A 22,960-nucleotide genomic window follows, 5' to 3' on the forward strand; every position below is an offset into this window, starting at 1 on the left:
CATCTGTGCTTTCATTGTTAGTGTGGCTCTGATCTCCAGAAGGATAGTTCGACACAAGTTACCGCATATAGAAAAGAAGTTACCGCTGTTACTTTTAGAATTTGCTTAAGTGTTAAGATAAAGAAGTGTAAAATGGGGAAGTGGTCTGAATACCAGAAAGCGTTTCAGATGTCCTGGCTTAATGATCCCGTGTTTGGAAAGTGGTTGGCTGAAGTGAAAGAAAATGGAAATAAGGCATATTGTAAAGTTTGTAGAACTGAGATAAGAGCTCATAGAAGTTGTTTAAAGAAACACAGTGAAACATTAAAACACAGACAAAATATATCGGAGGTAAGTCATCAGCAGATGAGCATCAAGTCTGTTCTATCAAAGAAGGAAGATAAACTTACTAAATTTGAATGTCGTCTGTCTGTATGTACTGTCGCTATCTAGAAATCTAACATTATGTTTGTAACTCATCTTGTATGTATGTACTTTTACCTGAATAAGCATTTGATTTGATTCGATTTGACTAAACAAAAAATTGGGCTACTCTACTTGCAAATTCGCTACTTTTTGACCGTCAGCTTGCTACTTTTAGCAATTTGGATCTTTTTTTTTTTTTTTTTGAGATATATACAAGAGTTGTTACATTCTTGTACAGCCACTAGTACGCGTAGCGTTTCGGGCAGGTCCCTGGAATACGATCCCCTGCCGCGAAGAATCGTTTTTTCATCCAAGTACACATTTTACTGTTGCGTTAAACAGAGGCTACAGTTAAGGATTTGCGCCCAGTAAATCCTCCCCGGCCAGGATACGAACCCATGACATAGCGCTCGCGGAACGCCAGGCGAGTGTCTTACCACTACACCACGGAGACTGTACATCATCAGCATATCTCAATGATTCGATTTGGCAACCCTGTGGAGGAGGAGCGGCAGTGCCTTGAGTGACGCCGGCGTGGGTGGTTGTGGTCACTTGGTGCTCCTGGATCTTAACATCTAAGTGCCTCATTCTCTTAATTTATACTAGAGCCACCATTCTTAATGTATTTATATTCTATTGCTACTCCACGCAGGAGTTGAGATATGCTGATGATGTATAAACCTGTAGCTGGAGAGGAAGGATTATTGTTGCTGCCTGAAAGGGGAATGATTCAAGTCGTGTCTCCTGAGGCCAGTAGGCCTAAAGTGTAACTGGTGAAGAGAAGGGAGTTATCAGGGGAAAGCACCAAGCCGTTACGACTATATAGCAATTGGAAGGGGTCAGGATAAGGATTTGGGATGGGACGGGGGGAAGGAATGGTGCCCAACCACTTGGACGGTCGGGGATTGAACGCCGACCTGCATGAAGGGAGACCGTCGCTCTACCGTCCAGCCCAAGTGGTTGGACATGTAACTGGTGAATAAATATTTACATTATGACCTAAACATGGCCACTATAACAAGAGGCCCGTAACAATATCGTCGTGTGTTCAGATGACCTCCGAGATATTAAACACTTGACCTCTGGCATGAAAATGATTGTCAACTGCACCCCAAGAGGCCAAATATGTCGACTGTTTGTTCAATAAATTAATGATTGTTTGAATTAGTGGTAAATTTGATATGTGCAATGAAATTAGGGTCAGATAATAATAGTAGTGTGTGTATGCGTTAAAAAGAGTAGTTTCACTTTTAACTTTCTCCATCATGTATATAATATTGTTTGTAATTTAACTTTTTACTTCATATATAATGGTTTGTATAATAATATAAGTCCTCTGTCTTACGGAGGCGATTCCATGCTTGGAGATGCCGCAGGCATATCTGTAGGTCAGTCACGGCGACTCAGACTTCCTCCTCAGAAAGTTATGAGATGTAACTGACATATTCATCCCAACACCAACATCTCTCCCGCAGTAATTATTGATGAGAACCTCAACCATTGGAAATATTCCCTGGGTCCTGTAGCATAGGTCACAACCGAGGTTAAAGGTGCAATCCTCGGGTGGGAGAATATTTGGGTAATGTTTCTTTTCACCTGTTCACCTAACAGAAAATTGGTACCCGGGAATTAGACAACTGTTGTGGGTTGCATCCTGAAAAATTTCAGCAGTTGACCACTGGGTACCTCGATAAGCATAAGCGCCGTCTTTCATTTATAAACGGGGAGGTTTGGTGGGTGCATGGAATGGATTTTGGCCTTTGTTTATAAGGATGGGCTGCCTAACCTACCAGAGAACCCAAAACAGAAAACGGGACTACGTCACTCTCACGAGCCGCTTCCATTTTCAAGTACGACAACTTTTGGCCATATGCAACGCATATGATCGAAATGTAACGTTCTTTGTAAGAGGACAGGATGGATAGAGATTCATTACCTTAAAACCAGGCTTTTCTTGTTCCTGCTTTATCGCTCAGTTTATTCATTTCCCTGTTAGCTCTCCAATCTTATCTTTGTTGTATCTGTACTAGCTCTGATAAGAGCAGATCCACCAATGTGTGTGGATACACAGCCGATGCTCTTGAGATAAGAGATACACTTGAAGCGAATTACTTAGACGTCCTCAGTACAGCTGCTATTTGTGCCGAAAGACCATGTTAACATTGCTCAGTTTTCTCAGTTTTAAACGTTGTGTGTAACCGAGGTATATTTACTGGGTGAATAATCCAAGAAGTAGATGGACATATTGCGCACACACACACAAACTTTAACAATATTGAAATTAAAAAAAAAAAATTTGATGCGAAGGAATAATGTGCCAGAAAATGGAATAAATCGTGACAAAAGTGTTCAGTGAGACAGAAGTGAGACTACACGTTGGTACAGCAGGTTGACACCTGCTCCCCACAACCCATAAACCTTGCTCTCATATAATTCTGTATTGTTTTTGTTAACAATACATAGGCAACTGAAAAAGGACCCATTTTTAAACGAGTGTTAACTATACAGAAATTGTTTCGTGAATTTATAAAACTTATGATTTACATGACATATCACGTGTAATCAATGTCACTACCCAGTATTGAAGGACGTCTCTGCCCTAGCGGCAGTACGAAGCATTGATATATAGAAGGAACATCATTTTTGTTGCAATAAAAGTTACTTAACTAAGTAATTACTTAACTAAGAAATTAAATAACTAAGGCGAAATTAATAATTTATTGATATAATATTAAAATACTTCAATCATGTTTAAGATACCCAAGGTAAGTGTATGTATCGTTCAGTGTCTTGTTGATAACCATTTTATACAATTTTATATAGATGTTTGAGTGGCTGACTAATTAAAATACCGACATAGCAGTACCCATTGTTAATGTAATTCAAACACCGATAATAGTGATATTTGATTATATAAATATGTCACATTTTGAGGTACACTATTATACCTAAGGCCAAAAACACCAATGCTCAAGAAAATTGCATTGGCTCTCGAAACTGACATAATGTCCTGTTTTATGTTCGTGATTCCTCTGGTTGGTTAGGTTAGGGCACTTTAGCACGACAGTTTCTTGATGTTGGGAACGCTGGCGAGAGTGGGCTGCTTAATAACCTTCCGGAGGATGATAGGCTCAACACTAAAAAAACAGTGGAGTGGGTGCATTTCGGGAATGGTTGGCGAGAGACGAAGAGTTATGTCAAATTTAAATATCTCAAAAACTATAGTTTCTTTAGTAAATAAATAGGTGCACACCATTTAAAGATAAAACTAGGAGTGCCATCTAGGCACAGTGGGCTATTGACGTGGGGCTCCACGATTCTAGGGGCCTCACACTGCCATAGTGTTCACCAGAGACTTGGCAGAGTGGATAATTACTCGACCTCTCGCTGGAAAGGCCTGGGATTCAAACCCTTTTCTAAATTATATTTATAAATAATTTGTGCATAAGGGAACTTACACTTTAGCGAACGGGCAAGGTCTATCATCAGGTTAGGGAACCCCAATGTACATCATTTCGGTAGAGAGCCCTAATGCCCATCATCTCTGTAGAGAGCCACAGTGCATTACTTTGCCCAGGACCTAAAATGTTGTTAAGACGGCCCTGACTAGAAGTGGTGTTCAAGTTTCCTTGAAAGAACCTTTCGTATAGTGTAACAACCCCCTTCTCTCTGCTGCCCCCAGCCTCCAACGGTGACTGTGGTGGTGAGGAACCTGCCAGCAGGAACCACTGAGGAGCATCTACGGTCCCTCTGCGAGAATTTTGGCGGGATGGTTGAGGTGGAGATCCCTAAACGAGCGGCTCTCTTCAAGAAGTTTATCTTCGGGTGAGGATGTGTTATAGTCTATTAATATCTAGTTGTAATAGCCACCCATAATTTGGACATAGCTCCTAATCCAGATTATTTTTAATACTTATTAGCTACATAGTCTCCCCGGCTTTGCGCCTTCTTTTGATAATTACTTAATACTAATTAATTTCACTAACTATGCCCAAGGCAACTGTGGATTCAGTTGAATACAAGATTGTGTTGCTTAAAGTGTACTGTAGTTCAGTGGTTCAAGGCATGTGTGTTTGGGAGTACCTATGATGCAGGTTCAAATCCTTCTCATGGCTCCACCTTATTTTCTCATTGATACATCACGTTAATGTAATTTCTTTGTGCATATATCCAAGGATTTTACAGTCGATTAAAACGAGATTCAGACTTATAGTACAATAAATAACATTAATGCAGAATAATAAGATGACAGATTCTGGGAAGTAACAAACAATATCCAGAATAAGCAGTTAAAGTGACACCATTAATAAAATAATTATTCTAGAACATCCACTTAAGACTGTGACTGAACTGAATCAGCTTGGAAAATATCTCATGTAAACAAGTAATCAATTATTCACTGTAACTCACTGCATAGATGGAGACATGATTAACATATCCTCGTGGAATACTTGACCTTACGATAAAGACTTACAAATTTAAGAACCACATAACTCATTGTTTAAGAGTTTATTGACGTTGGAAAGGCTCGCGAGAACGGGCTGGAGAATGCCCGCACAACCAGAGATCACAGGTAGTTATATCAGTGTATCTTAAGCCTTGCATTAAATGAGTAAATCAGCTTAGTCCCCTTCAAAACCTGGTTACCCCCTCAAAATATTATCACAGAAGCAATTTAAGCGAAAGGCATAAAATAATGCCAGTAAATTTCAATATTAATAAACAAAACCCAAACTACATCAAGAAAACCCCCAGAACAATGTGGAAAGGATAAGGGTTCAATTACTTAAAACAGAACCTTACTTCATTAAATCAGTCAACAAACTATGAAACACAAATGGTACAATAACATAAATCACCTTCACAGCTAAATCAATATGAGCTTGGCACACTCCTTAATATTAAGATATTATTAATTATGTAACATACAATATTTACTAGACAACTCCAAACAAGGCCTATCAGATCAATAACCTACAATTATTATAGAGCAGCCAACCATCCATTTTCGCCGTCCACAACAACAACAACAAAAACAAAAATAGTTTATTTACTGAAATGACCCTAGTACATAAAACAATTAGTAATGAAAATATATATATAGCAAATAGGACTAACAGTGGTAACAATCAAGGTTTGCAATTCTGATGTCACACCACAAGTGTAACCAGACAAATATATACACGTGTACCGCTTGTTCACCCAGCTCTGACCATCAATACATACGTACTAACACACACCTTACATCATGCTAACTTCATATATCCCCACAAGGTCTTCAATATAACTCTCACGCAATTTTCATAGGAATAATATACTAATACTATAACCCAGTTATTGTTTAACCCTTTCTGTTGTCCTATCCAGAAGCTACATTAACTCCCTCGTGAAGATGGGAATACGTATATACATGGTAATTAGTGATGGTCTATTGTCAGGTTTGTGCGGTTCGTGAGTCTCGACGCGGCCCTCAATGCTGTCATGAAACTGGACGGTTTGGTCGTCCAGCGACGCATCATCAACGCACAACTGGCGAGGAGTCACTGGCGCAACACCAACCAGAATACAGGTTATACGCACGAAAAATATATATTTCCAATATACAAAAAATATATTTGAAATATCAGGTATTCTTCATAAATAACATACTTGCCTCCATAACGTAGTGGGTACAATATTCCAAGATTAACGTTGAAAGAGGAAACTAGACTGTTTCCTCCAAGGAGTGCCGGACCAACCGGGCTGTGGTGGATATGTGGGCCTTTGGGCCGCTTGGAGCGGCCCGCAGGCCCACATATCCCTTAAACTCCCTGGTGGACCAAACTCTCACAAGTCAAGCCTGGCCTCGGGCCGGGCTTGGGAAGTAGAAGAACTCTCAGAACCCCATCAACCAGATCAGCGTTGAATCAACGTTTCTCTTGGTTAGTGTGCCTACAAGGAACACAGTAAATCTACCTTTTTTGTTTATGTAAATCACCATATGTCGTTCCGTTTCCGTACATTGTCATCATGAATGGCATCTTGAAACTATACTTTAAATGCCACTAGCATATTTGTTTAGTTCTGGATATTGATTTTAATTCCTGGTGACAGTGTTATATGAGGAGCCAGAGGAGAAGGAAGGAGAGGACGAGGCTAGCTCTAGCCTCACTGAGGACGACCTCGACACCACCATCATGCACATGTGTCACCAGCAGTGGCTCCACCACCGCCGCACGCATAGGAACCAAGGTCACAATCACAATTCGTTTTAACAGCACTATTGTTAAATTGTTAAGCTAGCTGCATTTACATAATGCTGTGTAATTGTTTAAGGGGTCAGCGGCATTTGCCTATATTAATTAACGTTATTATAATTCATTAATTTGAGGTTATGAACTGTGCCTAATTGCCCCTTTTAGGTAATTGTATCTCTTGATATTCACCTTATTTGATACAAAAATTTAAATAATAATAATATGAATAGACAATATTCTTATTTAACTTAATATGTAGTTTCAAAAGCAAGAATTCTGAGAGAAGACCATGATTGCAGTATATAAATCTTGTTATTCAAGTTTAGAAATATATACGGACATTTTTTAGTTAAGATATATGCGTAAATATTAAAAGTAACTTAAAAATTAGTTGATAAGATATTCAAATCAGGTATAACTCACAGAATAATTCAGTTCGCCCTCGTCTATAATACTTCCCTGTCACTTTGTTATATAAATCAACACCCCTGTTTAAAAAACTAGTATTTACCCAGGTCTTTCCTGACTTTAAACTTCTCCAATCTATATAATGAACTATACTATACTTATATAAATGTTCATACCAAGAAAATACTGGTGGAGCGAAATATGTTATATACTATAGCCTAATGATCCCCATATTGAACTCTCAAATGTGTTCGGTCAATCCTTTTCACAAGTGATGTCCTAAATGTTAACATCGAGATATTAATTCCCTCTGATATCTCATATCTATTTCTTCATAACCCTTAGAAACCAGTCTTGTATTAGTCATCCCTTTGTTGACATTTCTTTCCTAAAAATACAGAAAAATCACCAATAAATTGTGGTATATCTGCTGAAGGGCTAGCCTAGTATACAGGTGCTGAAGTATTAATTTAATCCTAGTATACACATGCTGAAGGGATAATCGTAGTATACACATGCTGATGGGTTTATTCTAGTATATACATGCTGAAGGTTAATCCTAGTACACATGCTGAAGGACTAATCATATTACTTCTGCTAAAGAGTTAATACAAGTATACACCTGAAGGTTTAATCCAACTGTATACGTACTGAAGGGTTAATGCTAGTTCAGTTGCTGAAAGGTCAATCCTTTTCATTTTTACTGGTACTCCTGTGAAGGGTCAATTACAGTACCCTTACTGCAGTCTTGTAGTAGAACAAGAGCGAGAGGGGAAGAGTAACTAGGAGATCTGGTCCACTTGTATTCTTGAACTATAGCACTATTAAATATCTGTCTCTGACGGATTTTCTTTTCATTTGATCTTAATACAGTTATTATATTATCATTTTTATATAGTATACCCATTAAACATCTACTTATTTGTTCGTGTATTGTGAAATTATGTAATCAGATCGTCTATTTTTTCAGTACAGTAAATCAAATATTATAATTGTTATTATTTGTTCATTGTTGCCAGGGTCTCCATTGTATTCAATTCGCGTTTTCGTGAGAAGGCCAATCAACCTCTGCAGAGTTATAAAAGGCTTACTGACTAACCAGCAAGAACACTTTAGTCCTGAATATTGTCCAGGACTAAAGTAAACTCTCAGTGTACATACACCGAGAAGCTGGGTGTATAGCTCTTTGCGTATATTCCTGTTCCTAAGCACTAATTAATGTTTTACCAATTTTTTACTTAATGCCCTTTTCAATTCACAGGTAAAATTGCGCTATTTATGTTTAAATAAGCGCTTTAGATTTACTTTCAATTAATCAAGTCTGTATTTTTTTCAGATTTGCCATCTTTTGGTAAAATCATGGAAATATTGTCCCAGCTGTCTACAAGCGATGATGAGGACTCTGAGACGGAGGAGGTCGAGTTCTCATTCTCTGAGATGATGCTTGATGAACCCGAGATGAAACCTGTTGAGCCTGAGATGAGGCTTTCAAACCCTGGGGTGAGGTTTGTTGACCCAGAGATGAAGTTTGCTGACACTGAGATGAGGCTTATTGACCCTGAAATTAGACTTGCTGATCCTGAGATGAGGCTTCCAAACACTGGGATGAGGTATGTTAACCCTGAGATGAGGTTTGTTGATACTGAGATGACGTTTGCTGGCCCAGCAACTAATATAAGGCTTGCTGAGCCTGGGATGAGGCTTCCTAACCCTGGGACGAGGCTTGTTGACCCAGATCTGAAGCAATCATCTACATGTATAAGCAATATTGCTGGCACAAAATCTTCCCACAATACTTACTAGTTGTCTGAATGCAAGATTTCTGAGTCTGTCCCCTTAAAATTCCAAATGGAAGAAGCGGCAACGTTGTCCCTCCCTAGGACTGCCCAAGCTGCTCTCCAACTGACAAGTTTAACTGAGTTAAAAAGGGTATATTTCGCTTAATTAGAACTTATTAACAATTAATTAGAACTTCTTTCTAATTTATCTAGATGATATTTACATCTTGATCACAATTCAACGCTTCGACAATTCGTTTATAACTTAGCCAACCACTATTTAATACAGAACAAACTATATATACTTACATTTTCTCTAAATTTATATAAACCTACATATATTTACATATTGCATAGTTTATGTTAATTACTAATTTCGCCTATGCAAATATCATATGGGTAATTGAACATACTGTCTACATCCATGTTTGTTTTATAATTACACAATAGCTTTACCTCTTGTTACTATTGCATACAGCTTGCTATCACTACTTACTATACTTCACATTTGCATAGGCAATTTACTAAATTTGCTTACAGTGTATTACCTTAATAACGTCTCTAATTAATTACTAATGCAGTATGCAAAGTACGTAAGCAAATTAACAAATACGATTTCACATTCAAGTTTGACTGGCCTTGTCTTAACAGTTAACAAACTGCAGTATGTAAGGAGCTCATCAATGCTGTAACTTGCTCAGCTAAACATGTTGAGGTTCAGTTCCTGACCCCATTATGTACCTCTCTAACCTTTGCAACTACCGTTCATAGAATGGATATGGGCCCACAACTGCCCATAGGATGGGTATGGGGTCCACAACCGCCCACAGGATGGGTATGGGGTCCACAACCGCCCACAGGATGGGTATGGGGTCCACAACCGCCCACAGGATGAGTATGGGGTCCACAACCGCCCACAGGTTGGGTATGGAGTCCACAACCGCCCACAGGATGGGTATGGGGTCCACAACCGCCCACAGGATGGGTATGGAGTCCACAACCGCCCACAGGTTGGGTATGGGGTCCACAACCGCCCACAGGATGGGTATGGGGTCCACAACCGCCAACAGGATGGGTATCGGGTGCATAATAAATGAATTAAACTGAAAAAAAATGCTCTAGGATTATATATTTGCCCATTCCTTTTTTCATAAACATTTATCACCGTCTTTCAATGGTTTGACCAATGAACCATGGGAAAGATATTAAGGTCACCACAGTAGTTTATTTATCCAGCCAACAAATATTCTCTGACGTGTATTTTTGTGGTCATTGTTCGCCATCTGCTGGGGTGGTGGTGGTGGTGTACCTGTAGTATGAGTTCCTCGCCACCTCTCCGCCGGTCTGAGACGGCCGGCTTGAAGTTTTCTAGTGATGTGAGTCGCCACGAAGCGAGTCTGACCTTACTTGAAGTACTGAACGTGAAAGTGGAGGATCTACTGGGGAGATAGATTAACAAATCCACAAGGCAATGATGTAGGCTCGAACCTACGCACGGGATGTTCCCAGAGGCGCCTTAACAAGTACAGTATATCATCACATGGTCAAAAGGCATGGTCAAACGAGACAGATTACACGTCGCAACAGGATGGCGGTCAGGTTTGCAGCTGGAGTCTGCTTCCACAGGTTTTGGGACACCCATAGAGGGAAGATGATTGGATTACCGAATGGCGTAGACAAAGTGGAAGTTCTTAATTGTCTCTGGCTTATTCTTATGTGGCGGTGCGGGATGCCCCCTTTGAACTGCCTACAACCTGTTCTCAGGGAGGAAATACGCTCACGGGAATGGATTGAGAACGATAACATAATTAGCCAATTAGAGCCATTATATACTCACTAGCCATGGTTAGGTTAGGTTAAAGTTACTTTAGGTTAAGTTAAGTTAGGTTAAGTTTCATTACGTTTGGTTACGTTATTATGGTGTATTATTGACAGTAATGTGAAATATGGAATACTAAAAATATTTCACTCTACCTGCAAATTTTGTACCACTCGTGCTAAATAGTTGTCAACTCCTCTGAGAATTCCTCTACCCTGTTAATTCCACTGAGAATTTTATAGGTGATGATCATGACTCCCCTAACTCTTGTCTTCCAGTGCCTTGAGGTATATTTTCAGTACTTTGAAGTTCCTGTCTTTCTAAAGATGAGGCCTCCGTGTTTGGATACAATAATCCAAGTGGGATGTTATCTGAGAAGCCACTTTGTATGTAGATCTTGGAGGTTCTATTTGTGAGGAAGTATTTTAGCACATAAGAGTAATTTTCTCGAGAATATAAAAAGAACGTAAATGTGGCATTTTGTAAAGTTACGCATCAAACGTGTGTTTTCTATGTTTAAAATTGAAATAGAAAACTGTCAACATATCTTAGTTCAGGTACGTTTATTGAGACAAAAAAATACATCTCAAAAGGATAGATATCTTAGATATCCAAGTGCAATCCCAGCTTTCCATGCTGGCTCTTATTTATTTTTGTATGTATTTATTAACAAGAAAATACATTAGGTATTCAGTTTAATATATTTATTATGCACTCCATGACTATGATGTGGGTCATTCAAGTTCAAGTATGGTTATTGAGATAAACAAAATACATCTCAAAGGGATAATGAGTCATAATGTGGATCATAATACGCTGAGGAACTGAAAACCCAAATTTATTTACCTAAGCAAGTTTTACAGTCATGATAATCAACTTACACAGCTAAATATATAATATTATCAACAATAGGTTCGAGAAAGCCCATAAGTACAATTTCTAAGCCAAGCAGCTTACCACAAATATAAATACAACTTGATAACAACCTCATGCATCTTAGCATAATTAAAACCAATCCTGGCAGTCCTTCATGCTGGTTGTGGGAAAGTATGACTCAAAGAAGGCAGAGTACCGTTATGATGCAGACGAGGAGTCACAATAACGTGGCTCAAATATGTTGACTAAACCACACACTAGAAAGTGAATGGACGACGACGTTTCGGTCCGTCCTGGACCATTCTCAAGTCGACAATCGTCTTGAGAATGGTCCAGGACGGACCGAAACGGGTTCTTTTCCAGGGTAGGACAAGATAAATGGAAACCGTTCGCCTCTGTAAACCAAATAGTAATTTAGAGACATTCGTAGAAAGATTGGCGGATAATATTGTCTGTAAAATAGTGCTTTATCGCCGAACTATTGTTAGTACCTGGCTGATAAATGCGAGATTTTACCTGAATTTACCTGAGCCACAAACACTTTAGTGGCCTTGACGATGACAGGAAGCCGGCGGCTTGTCAAAGGGCCCCCACATTTGTCCTGCTGATTATATATTTCATCGCAATAAATGTTGTGAGGGGGTAGAATATGTTGATCCATAATTTTCCGGTGAGATATGTTTATATTTGAATAGCCGCTGCGTATAGGAATTTCTTAAGTACTGTTTTCTTTGTGAATTATTTAGCTGACCTCCTTCCATGTCATTACCGGTACGATTTTGTCTAGATGAGTAACACGCAAGATTGTGGTCTTCAGCTCTTGTGTGAAGTGTCTCCCGCGTGCCAGGAATGTTGTAAACGCTGCTTTTGTCATAGTGGTTGTGTGGTTGGTTGTGTCCATCTGCGGAGCCTTTTTGAGGTCAGGAATGTTGCATGTGTGCGCCGTTTTTCATGAGTGCCTGGGTTAGACCAATTGATCTGTCGGTGTCATTGTGAGGACTCATATTAATAATGTGGAAAAATTATTAGTCACTGCAGCATATGCCCTCAGGAAAACCCGGAATGTACTCCTCATGTTTTGTGAGTAGCAATGAATGAGGTCATCCTTGTTTGTCAATTTCTAGTAGGCTGAATTTAGGCTAGTTTTCCTGATGTGATTAACATGGCATCTGGGAGAGAGATGGAGTCAATAGCCTTATTGTTCTACGCTTGTGAACAGTATGGATGATTCAACCGTGTTCAAGCTATTCAATAAGCACAGAAGGCCGTAACGTGAGGTTGCTATGGCGAGGACGTCGGCCAAATAAACAGATGATGGTCGGTCATGAATGCGGCTCACCGTAGCCCGTGCTACTTGGAACTTTTTGTTCCAAGTAGCGAGTCTTATACAACAACAGATCATGAATGGTTCTGCTTCCTAGAGGGCTTCGTACAGGTGTTTGATATTGTCGCCTAATTGAAACATTCCTTGCTTATTGTATTTGCTTTACCAATCTGGTATCCCGATAGCGGGATACGTTGATAGGATAGCCAGAAAGGTTATTAAGTGCTCTATATTGGTCTGACGTTCTCTCCTCCCCTTCCCCGGCCGAGATTCCACCCATTGCAATTTCCTAAATAAACAAAGGAATCAGATGAAAGGAAACATGCCTAAGCGTCTCTCTCCTGCAGCGGGAATCGAATCCGAGTCCTTCCGGTTGTAAATTGAGTGCCTAGACCACTGTGCTACAGCACCAATTTGTCAGCAGATTGCCTTCCTTGTCGATAAGTGCTGAAGTGTTTGCTAGGGCGTTAACATGAGTGCTCTCGGGGACTTTTTTACGTTATTAATGGCTATGTTGGTCCATGTGGTAGTGGTAAGACACGCACAGGAGACCCCGCCTGTCTGGAGCTGCTGGGGAAGGTGACGTAGTGTCTGCCTAATAGTGGTTGTCAGGGTGGTGGGTTTAGGTTATTTACTAATTGAATGAAAAACTTCATGCCGGTCGGCCGAGCGGACAGCATACTGCACTTGTGATCCTGTGGTCCCGGATTCGATCCCGGACGCCGGCGAGAAACAATGGCTAGAGTTTCTTTCACCCTATGCCCCTGTTACCTAGCAGTAAAATAGGTACCTGAGTGTTAGTCAGCTGTCAAGGGCTGCTTCCTGGGGGTGGAGGCCTGGTCGAGGACCGGGCCGCGGGGACACTAAAAGCCCCTAAATCATTTCAAGATAACCTCAAGATGATAGGTTGTACATTTATATTGACTAAGTTTACAATAAATCTATTGTTATTTACATTAGAGAAATTCATAATAACAGCTTAAAACGTAATTATATATTGTATAATTGTAATATTTTTTATAAACTATAATCTAGTGCCCCTTTGAACATCGCATTTTGACGCATACTCGACCAAATGCCAAAAATTGTCGTATTAGAAAATGGTAGCGGCTCGCGAAATTGACAGTGTCCCGTTTTCTGTTTTGGGTCCTCTGATAGGTTAGAATAAGGGACTTTATTACGACAGTTTCCTAACGTTGTGAAACCTCAGAAGGACGGGCTGGATAAGTAGCCTTTATTTATCGGATTGGGTTTCGTTTACCTGTGATATCATATAACCTGTCCTGTTAGCTTAACCTGTTGCCGTAACTTAACCTGTTGCCGTAACTTAACCTACCCTGTTACGTTAACTTGTCGTAACGTAAACACATAACGTACTTTCATTGTTCCCCTAATATTATATATTTTGAAAAGGGAAGAGAGGCTAAGCAAGGGGAAGGGGGGGTTAGCCGTCAATACCCTCGTTGTTACGGCGTCAATACCATCGTTGTTACAGCGTCAATAACCTCATTGTTACGGTGTCAATACCCTCGTTGTTACGGCGTCAATACCCTCGTTGTTACGGCGTCAATACCCTCGTTGTTACGGCGTCAATACCCTCGTTGTTACGGCGTCAATACCCTCGTTGTTACGGCGTCAATACCATCGTTGTTACGGCGTCAATACCCTCGTTGATACGGCGTCAATACCCTCGTTGTTACGGCGTCAATACCCTCGTTGTTACGGCGTCAATACCCTCGTTGTTACGGCGTCAATACCCTCGTTGTTACGGCGTCAATACCATCGTTGTTACGGCGTCAATACCCTCGTTGTTACGGCGTCAATACCATCGTTGTTACAGCGTCAATAACCTCATTGTTACGGTGTCAATACCCTCGTTGTTACGGCGTCAATACCATCGTTGTTACGGCGTCAATACCCTCGTTGTTACGGTGTCAATACCCTCGTTGTTACGGAATCAATAACCTTGATGTTACGTCGTTAATAACCTTGATGTTACGTCGTTAATAACCTCGATGTTACGGCATACATAACCTCTTTGTTACGACATCAATACCCTCGTTGTTACGATGTCAATAATCTAGATGTTAAGACGTCAATAACCTCGTTATGGTGCTAAATGAATGTTAAGCACATAGGTATATATGTATGTGTATATGCCTGCATGTATACTCGAGTACACGTTCACAAGAACACATATACATAGGGTGAATGTGATTCACATGTGAGAGCGTGAAGAACACCTGTATAAGAGTGCAGGTGTTCGCGTGAAACCAACAAGTGCGAGGTGGGGGGGGGGGACACTTGTCGACAGCTTTCACTTATTGATGCCTACCAAATAACAGACAAATTTATATATACATACACACTGCAGGGTTAGTATGATTTGCTATTTAATGCAAAGGGGAAGGGGAAGGGGGGGGGGGGGTAGGCATGGTACTCGACCCCGCCTATGATAATCACCAGACCAGTTATCCTGCAAAGTTTGGTGAGGCTAGACCCTAGCCGCCAACATGGGAACTGTTAAACAGATGGACATACTCTTGTATAGTTATAACTGACTATATATAGTTAACTGTCGAAGTGTTGATTATATATATATATATATATATATATATATATATATATATATATATATATATATATATATATATATATATATATATATATATGTCGTACCTAGTAGCCAGAACGCACTTCTCAGCCTACTATGCAAGGCCCGATTTGCCTAATAAGCCAAGTTTTCCTGAATCAATATATTTTCTCTAATTTTTTTCTTATGCCATGATAAAGCTACCCATTTCATTATGTATGAGGTCAATTTTTTTTTATTGGAGGTAAAATTAACGTAGATATATAACCGAACCTAACCAACCCTACCTAACCTAACCTATGGTTAGGTAGACGAAAAACCATTAATTCATGAAAACTTGGCTTATTAGGCAAATTGGGCCTTGCATAGTAGGCTGAGAAGTGCGTTCTGGCTACTAGGTACGACATATATATATATATATATATATATATATATATATATATATATATATATATATATATATATATATATATATATATATATATATTAGTATATTTTGGTAGCAGTCTTTCCTGTAGACATATATTATTAAATATGACCGAAAAAGTAAGATTAATAATTCTAACACGAATTTTCTCAATCTTTCGTACATTACGCTTCACTGTTGGAGGTAAATCAAAAATCACTTCTCCAAAATTCATTTTTATTTCTAGTCTGACGCGACACGGGCGCGTTTCGTAAAACTTATTACATTTTCAAAGACTTCACAAATACACAACTGATTAGAACTTGCGTTTCCCTGATTTTATATCTACATTTGAGTGAGGTGGGAAGGGTGATGTGGCATTACATTTGAGTGAGGTGGGAAGGGTGATGTGGCATTACATTTGAGTGAGGTGGGAAGGGTGATGTGGCATTACATTTGAGTGAGGTGGGAAGGGTGATGTGGCATTAACACAAGACAGAACACTAGGGGATATTAATAGGGTATTAAAAGTATCAACACAAGACAGAACAGAAACAATGGGTATTGAATAGAAGTGTTTGTAGAAAGCCTATTGGTCCATATTTCTTGATGCTTCTATATTGGAGCGGAGTCTTGAGGTGGGTAGAATATAGTTGTGCAATAATTGGCTGTTGATTGCTGGTGTTGACTTCTTGATGTGTAGTGCCTCGCAAACGTCAAGCCGCCTGCTATCGCTGTATCTATCGATGATTTCTGTGTTGTTTACTAGGATTTCTAGAAATATTTAGAAATCCTAGTAAACAACACAGAAATCATCGATAGATACAGCGATAGCAGGCGGCTTGACGTTTGCGAGGCACTACACATCAAGAAGTCAACACCAGCAATCAACAGCCAATTATTGCACAACTATATTCTACCCACCTCAAGACTCCGCTCCAATATAGAAGCATCAAGAAATATGGACCAATAGGCTTTCTACAAACACTTCTATTCAATACCCATTGTTTCTGTTCTGTCTTGTGTTGATACTTTTAATACCCTATTAATATCCCCTAGTGTTCTGTCTTGTGTTAATGCCACATCACCCTTCCCACCTCACTCAAATGTAATGCCACATCACCCTTCCCACCTCACTCAAATGTAATGCCACATCACCCTTCCCACCTCACTCAAATGTAATGCCACATCACCCTTCCCACCTCACTCAAATGTAGATATAAAATCAGGGAAACGCAAGTTCTAATCAGTTGTGTATTTGTGAAGTCTTTGAAAATGTAATAAGTTTTACGAAACGCGCCCGTGTCGCGTCAGACTAGAAATAAAAATGAATTTTGGAGAAGTGATTTTTGATTTACCTCCAACAGTGAAGCGTAATGTACGAAAGATTGAGAAAATTCGTGTTAGAATTATTAATCTTACTTTTTCGGTCATATTTAATAATATATATATATATATACATATATATACATATATATACATATATATACATATATATATATATATATATATATATATATGTATATATATATATATATATATATATATATATATATATATATATATATTCACTTCGAATATATATATAATATATATATATATATATATATATATATATATATATATATATATATATATATATACAATCTTTGGACAACACCCACCAGTGGGACTCGAACCCAGAAAGCACAACTACCTTCCAGTAGCTGGCATAACTAGTATGCTTTAACCCACTACGCCATCAGACCTTACAAAAGAAGTAGATAGTTCGAGATATATATCTCAAACATCTCTACCTCCCGAAGGCACCAGATGAGTGAGGGGTCAGTCTGCATTTTTCGTCAAGCCACTGTCAATGTGAGAGAACTCGTGTCCAGCTTATAAGCCTATACTTGCATAAACCACAAGTGAAGATAAACAATCTTTGGACAACACCCACCAGTGGGACTCGAACCCAGAAAGCACAACTACCTTCCAGTAGCTGGCATAACTAGTATGCTTTAACCCACTACGCCATCAGACCTTACAAAAGAAGTAGATAGTTCGAGATATATATCTCAAACATCTCTACCTCCCGAAGGCACCAGATGAGTGAGGGGTCAGTCTGCATTTTTCGTCAAGCCACTGTCAATGTGAGAGAACTCGTGTCCAGCTTATAAGCCTATAATTGCATAAACCACAAGTGAAGATAAACAATCTTTGGACAACACCCACCAGTGGGACTCGAACCCAGAAAGCACAACTACCTTCCAGTAGCTGGCATAACTAGTATGCTTTAACCCACTACGCCATCAGACCTTACAAAAGAAGTAGATAGTTCGAGATATATATCTCAAACATCTCTACCTCCCGAAGGCACCAGATGAGTGAGGGGTCAGTCTGCATTTTTCGTCAAGCCACTGTCAATGTGAGAGAACTCGTGTCCAGCTTATAAGCCTATACTTGCATAAACCACAAGTGAAGATAAACAATCTTTGGACAACACCCACCAGTGGGACTCGAACCCAGAAAGCACAACTACCTTCCAGTAGCTGGCATAACTAGTATGCTTTAACCCACTACGCCATCAGACCTTACAAAAGAAGTAGATAGTTCGAGATATATATCTCAAACATCTCTACCTCCCGAAGGCACCAGATGAGTGAGGGGTCAGTCTGCATTTTTCGTCAAGCCACTGTCAATGTGAGAGAACTCGTGTCCAGCTTATAAGGCTTATAAGCAAGTATAGGCTTATAAGCTGGACACGAGTTCTCTCACATTGACAGTGGCTTGACGAAAAATGCAGACTGACCCCTCACTCATCTGGTGCCTTCGGGAGGTAGAGATGTTTGAGATATATATCTCGAACTATCTACTTCTTTTGTAAGGTCTGATGGCGTAGTGGGTTAAAGCATACTAGTTATGCCAGCTACTGGAAGGTAGTTGTGCTTTCTGGGTTCGAGTCCCACTGGTGGGTGTTGTCCAAAGATTGTTTATCTTCACTTGTGGTTTATGCAAGTATAGGCTTATAAGCTGGACACGAGTTTTCTCACATTGACAGTGGCTTGACGAAAAATGCAGACTGACCCCTCACTCATCTGGTGCCTTCGGGAGGTAGAGATGTTTGAGATATATATCTCGAACTATCTACTTCTTTTGTAAGGTCTGATGGCGTAGTGGGTTAAAGCATACTAGTTATGCCAGCTACTGGAAGGTAGTTGTGCTTTCTGGGTTCGAGTCCCACTGGTGGGTGTTGTCCAAAGATTGTTTATCTTCACTTGTGGTTTATGCAAGTATAGGCTTATAAGCTGGACACGAGTTCTCTCACATTGACAGTGGCTTGACGAAAAATGCAGACTGACCCCTCACTCATCTGGTGCCTTCGGGAGGTAGAGATGTTTGAGATATATATCTCGAACTATCTACTTCTTTTGTAAGGTCTGATGGCGTAGTGGGTTAAAGCATACTAGTTATGCCAGCTACTGGAAGGTAGTTGTGCTTTCTGGGTTCGAGTCCCACTGGTGGGTGTTGTCCAAAGATTGTTTATCTTCACTTGTGGTTTATGCAAGTATAGGCTTATAAGCTGGACACGAGTTCTCTCACATTGACAGTGGCTTGACGAAAAATGCAGACTGACCCCTCACTCATCTGGTGCCTTCGGGAGGTAGAGATGTTTGAGATATATATCTCGAACTATCTACTTCTTTTGTAAGGTCTGATGGCGTAGTGGGTTAAAGCATACTAGTTATGCCAGCTACTGGAAGGTAGTTGTGCTTTCTGGGTTCGAGTCCCACTGGTGGGTGTTGTCCAAAGATTGTTTATCTTCACTTGTGGTTTATGCAAGTATAGGCTTATAAGCTGGACACGAGTTCTCTCACATTGACAGTGGCTTGACGAAAAATGCAGACTGACCCCTCACTCATCTGGTGCCTTCGGGAGGTAGAGATGTTTGAGATATATATCTCGAACTATCTACTTCTTTTGTAAGGTCTGATGGCGTAGTGGGTTAAAGCATACTAGTTATGCCAGCTACTGGAAGGTAGTTGTGCTTTCTGGGTTCGAGTCCCACTGGTGGGTGTTGTCCAAAGATTGTTTATCTTCACTTGTGGTTTATGCAAGTATAGGCTTATATATATATATATATATATATATATATATATATATATATATATATATATATATATATATATATATATTATATATATTCGAAGTGAATTTGACTTCGTCTCAGGTCTATTAATTTAAATTGTGTTGCAGTTCTCGCTAAAATACTGTCATATAGATGGAAGTAAAGAAGTTACAGAGAATTAGTCAATATCACAGAGAATAATAATAATAATGTATTCGCAAGAAGGTACAATGGTTTGGTTATATTCCACAAGACTGGTATATTTGACTTGCTAAGTTGCATCCTTGCAAGTTTGTTATATTAAGGCCACACGTGGCACTGTAGCTTAATACATTACCAACCTGCACATATAGTTTCATCCCAGACAAAAATCAAAACTAAGGAACAAAGATGTATTGTTTTATTCTTGGTGCCCCATCCAGCCACTAGCCAGACCCAGCGGTGATTAACGTGACTGTGCAAAGACGTCTTCCATCGTGTCGACCCATCCAGCCACTAGTCAGACCTTGCAGTGGTTAGCCTGACCCCATAAGTCTAGATGGCGACCCATCTAAGCACTAGCTAGACCCAGCAATGGTGAGTGTAAGAGTGCGAGGTACTCACGCCACCCTGCACAGGATGCACAGCAAACAACATGCACAGCACCTGGCGCCCCAGTACTTCGATCGGTGCACTAGAGGTTTAGAGTACAATGAGTGAGTGAGGGCGCAGAAATATCATCCCGTCTGGTTACTGGTCACATGACTCCCAACGTTTGTAATTCCCTGCCGTTCTTGTTGTTTTGATAACTGCTGAATGAAAAGTATTATTATAGACACCGAAATGTCTATAGGAAATATCACGTCTATTTTTGTTTTAATTAATTTAGTACATTAAAAATAATAAGAAAAAATAACTAAACACTATAAGCAATCAGAAAGTATATTTTAGCTCAATGCAACAATATAAAATAAGACGAACGCCAGCAAATAATTATTTACGCTTGCGTAGGCGTGCTTCAGTTGCCAACGATGCTGTGTATTCCTGCGAAATAGCGAATTGACATCATCAATCGTAGTATAGATTATATAGACCAGAGCGTATGAAACTTGATGGTTAGGGGGATAATAGAGCATAGTTTCATTTAGAGTTTTGGGGTATAAAGTGGGTGTTGGCAGTTGAGGTGTGTGGCGTCGGGTCCCAGGGTTGGGATCCTGGCTGGCAGTCCCCTTCCATTCACGGTGTTGGCCGCACGCATCTTCAGCAACAGTTGGTCTTGACTTCACACACACACACACACACACGTTCGCACAGTGTCTTCTCCTGCACCTGTGGTGGTGGCTGCAGGTGAGTGTTCCTGTAGGTGTGTTGTTAAGGGGGCATGACGAGGGCTTGTGCTGCTGCGGCTACAGGGCCTCCTGCTGTCTGGGACCCGGTGCCCTGGGACGGGAAGGTAGCAGGGGGTGTGTATACTTTTTTTTTCTTTAACCTTTCAAAACGCCGGTTTTAAATAAGTTGAACCAAGAAACGTACACAAATTAAGCTAAACGCAATTGAATCTCTTCAGTCATGGTTAATACAGACACTAGGTTGGCAGTACTACCTTGTCAATATTATTCGCTTGATATTTTTAGTCGTGAGAAGAGAGTGTGTGTGGGGTGAAGATGGACCCCATAGGCGATGGGGCCCCCTGAAGCAGATTTTAGCACCAGCACCTGCGTCAGGCTGCCACGCCCTCCTGGTGTAGGCGCAGGTGGTGTCTGCCTCGCCTCTCGCGCGCACACCTCAACTTACGCAATGCGTATGGCGCTAACCACAGTATATATATATATTCACACACCATGATATATATTTGCATATACGTATGTCCGATGCATACACACCAGTTTTGCGTATTAAGTGCGGCAGACGACTCGAGACACGTCGACAAAAAGTACCCAAAAAATCAATCCTGCAGCAGGTGGTAGTTCTGGTACAGGAGCGCTGCTTCCTGTGGTTCGATATTTTACACTAGAGACCCTTTTGAGACGATCTATTAACTTGGAGCACAAGGGTAGGTGAACAGTTCCACTAAAAGAAATAAATATAATGCGATTAGAACTCAAAAACCCATTTGTCTATTCACTATGACCCCCATTTATTTTGTATTATAGTTTTTATCTTTGCAATACTCAATATACGTAATAAATGAAACTCCATATTTAAAATAAATGTATAAAATATCAAAACGGCATATGTATATACAGTATGTGGTATTTATAACTATAATAGCCAGCTTGTCGCCGTTGGTGGTGTTTCCCCAGGCATGGGGCAATTAATTCCGGGATAATTAATTTGGGATGTATGGACGTAAGTTTACCCGAGTTTACCTGAGGGTCCTTATATCTCTAGTAGCCTCGACGAGGACAGGAAGCCGGCGGGTTAGCAGATGTCCTCTTATTTCTCTTGATTATGTTATCGAGCTGGGTTTTTACAAATTCAGCAGTTTTCGTATTTACGGCATCGCCGGGTAGGCGGTTCCATTGGTTTATAACCCTATGAGTGAAAAAAGCATCTGTTGTATACTCGAGCTAGATCATTCTCACCTAATCTAACCTAGTGGATTAGAAATGTTGGGAATTAGGCGCTATTAGTGTGCTAGACGTCATAGCGTATTTGCGTACCTGTCAGCTGGTGTGTCAGTGGATGGCGCCGGCGCCGCCTCATACAAGTGTAGGGTAATTAAGAATGAATAATAAGCTTATGCCATTTATTTAATTGGTTGCCATCACCTGAAACGTGTTTTGTATATTTGTAAATGTGAAGTAAATTTGGCGTAATTCTACATTTTTACTTTATTTTATGAATTAATGTTCTGTCCATTAATGTACTCTGACTTGTAGTTTTGCAGGTAGAAAATTAGTTCACGTTTCGTTATTCTTCATATAGAAAAAATCTGTATATGAATTACAGAAGAAAACTGACATATTATCAGTAAAGTAGCTGATATATTTATATTTAATTATGCTCTTTATATCGTAATTGGGGT

General features: G+C 39.9%; 2 protein-coding genes and 1 long non-coding RNA gene across 4 annotated transcripts in view; all 3 read left to right on the forward strand.

Moving 5' to 3' along the window:
• Nucleotides 1-22,960, forward strand: part of LOC138363025 (uncharacterized) — a 439,332-nt gene that overhangs the window by 265,003 nt on the left and 151,369 nt on the right. The window lies entirely within an intron of this gene.
• Nucleotides 953-20,967, forward strand: LOC123746008 (uncharacterized). 2 transcript variants are annotated; one of them, XM_045727137.2, is made up of 6 exons: nucleotides 2,192-3,170; nucleotides 4,088-4,230; nucleotides 5,844-5,974; nucleotides 6,499-6,636; nucleotides 8,386-8,659; nucleotides 20,376-20,967. In XM_045727137.2, the coding sequence occupies exons 1-6, from the start codon at nucleotides 3,153-3,155 to the stop codon at nucleotides 20,380-20,382; spliced, it is 711 nt and encodes a 236-aa protein (XP_045583093.2). In that variant the 5' UTR covers nucleotides 2,192-3,152; the 3' UTR covers nucleotides 20,383-20,967. The 2 variants fall into 2 exon arrangements, with proteins under 2 accessions (XP_069177888.1, XP_045583093.2); XM_069321787.1 differs by lacking the exon at nucleotides 20,376-20,967 and having other exon boundaries at nucleotides 953-3,170; nucleotides 8,386-9,552.
• Nucleotides 21,157-22,960, forward strand: part of LOC123745994 (uncharacterized) — a 153,173-nt gene continuing 151,369 nt past the window's right edge. The window contains exon 1 of the mRNA XM_045727104.2: nucleotides 21,157-21,279. The gene's annotated coding sequence lies outside the window, so the exon portion shown is untranslated. The remainder of the gene's footprint in view (nucleotides 21,280-22,960) is intronic.

The sequence above is a fragment of the Procambarus clarkii genome, chromosome 10, assembly GCF_040958095.1.
Source record: "Procambarus clarkii isolate CNS0578487 chromosome 10, FALCON_Pclarkii_2.0, whole genome shotgun sequence".
Taxonomy (NCBI): Eukaryota; Metazoa; Arthropoda; class Malacostraca; order Decapoda; family Cambaridae; genus Procambarus; species Procambarus clarkii.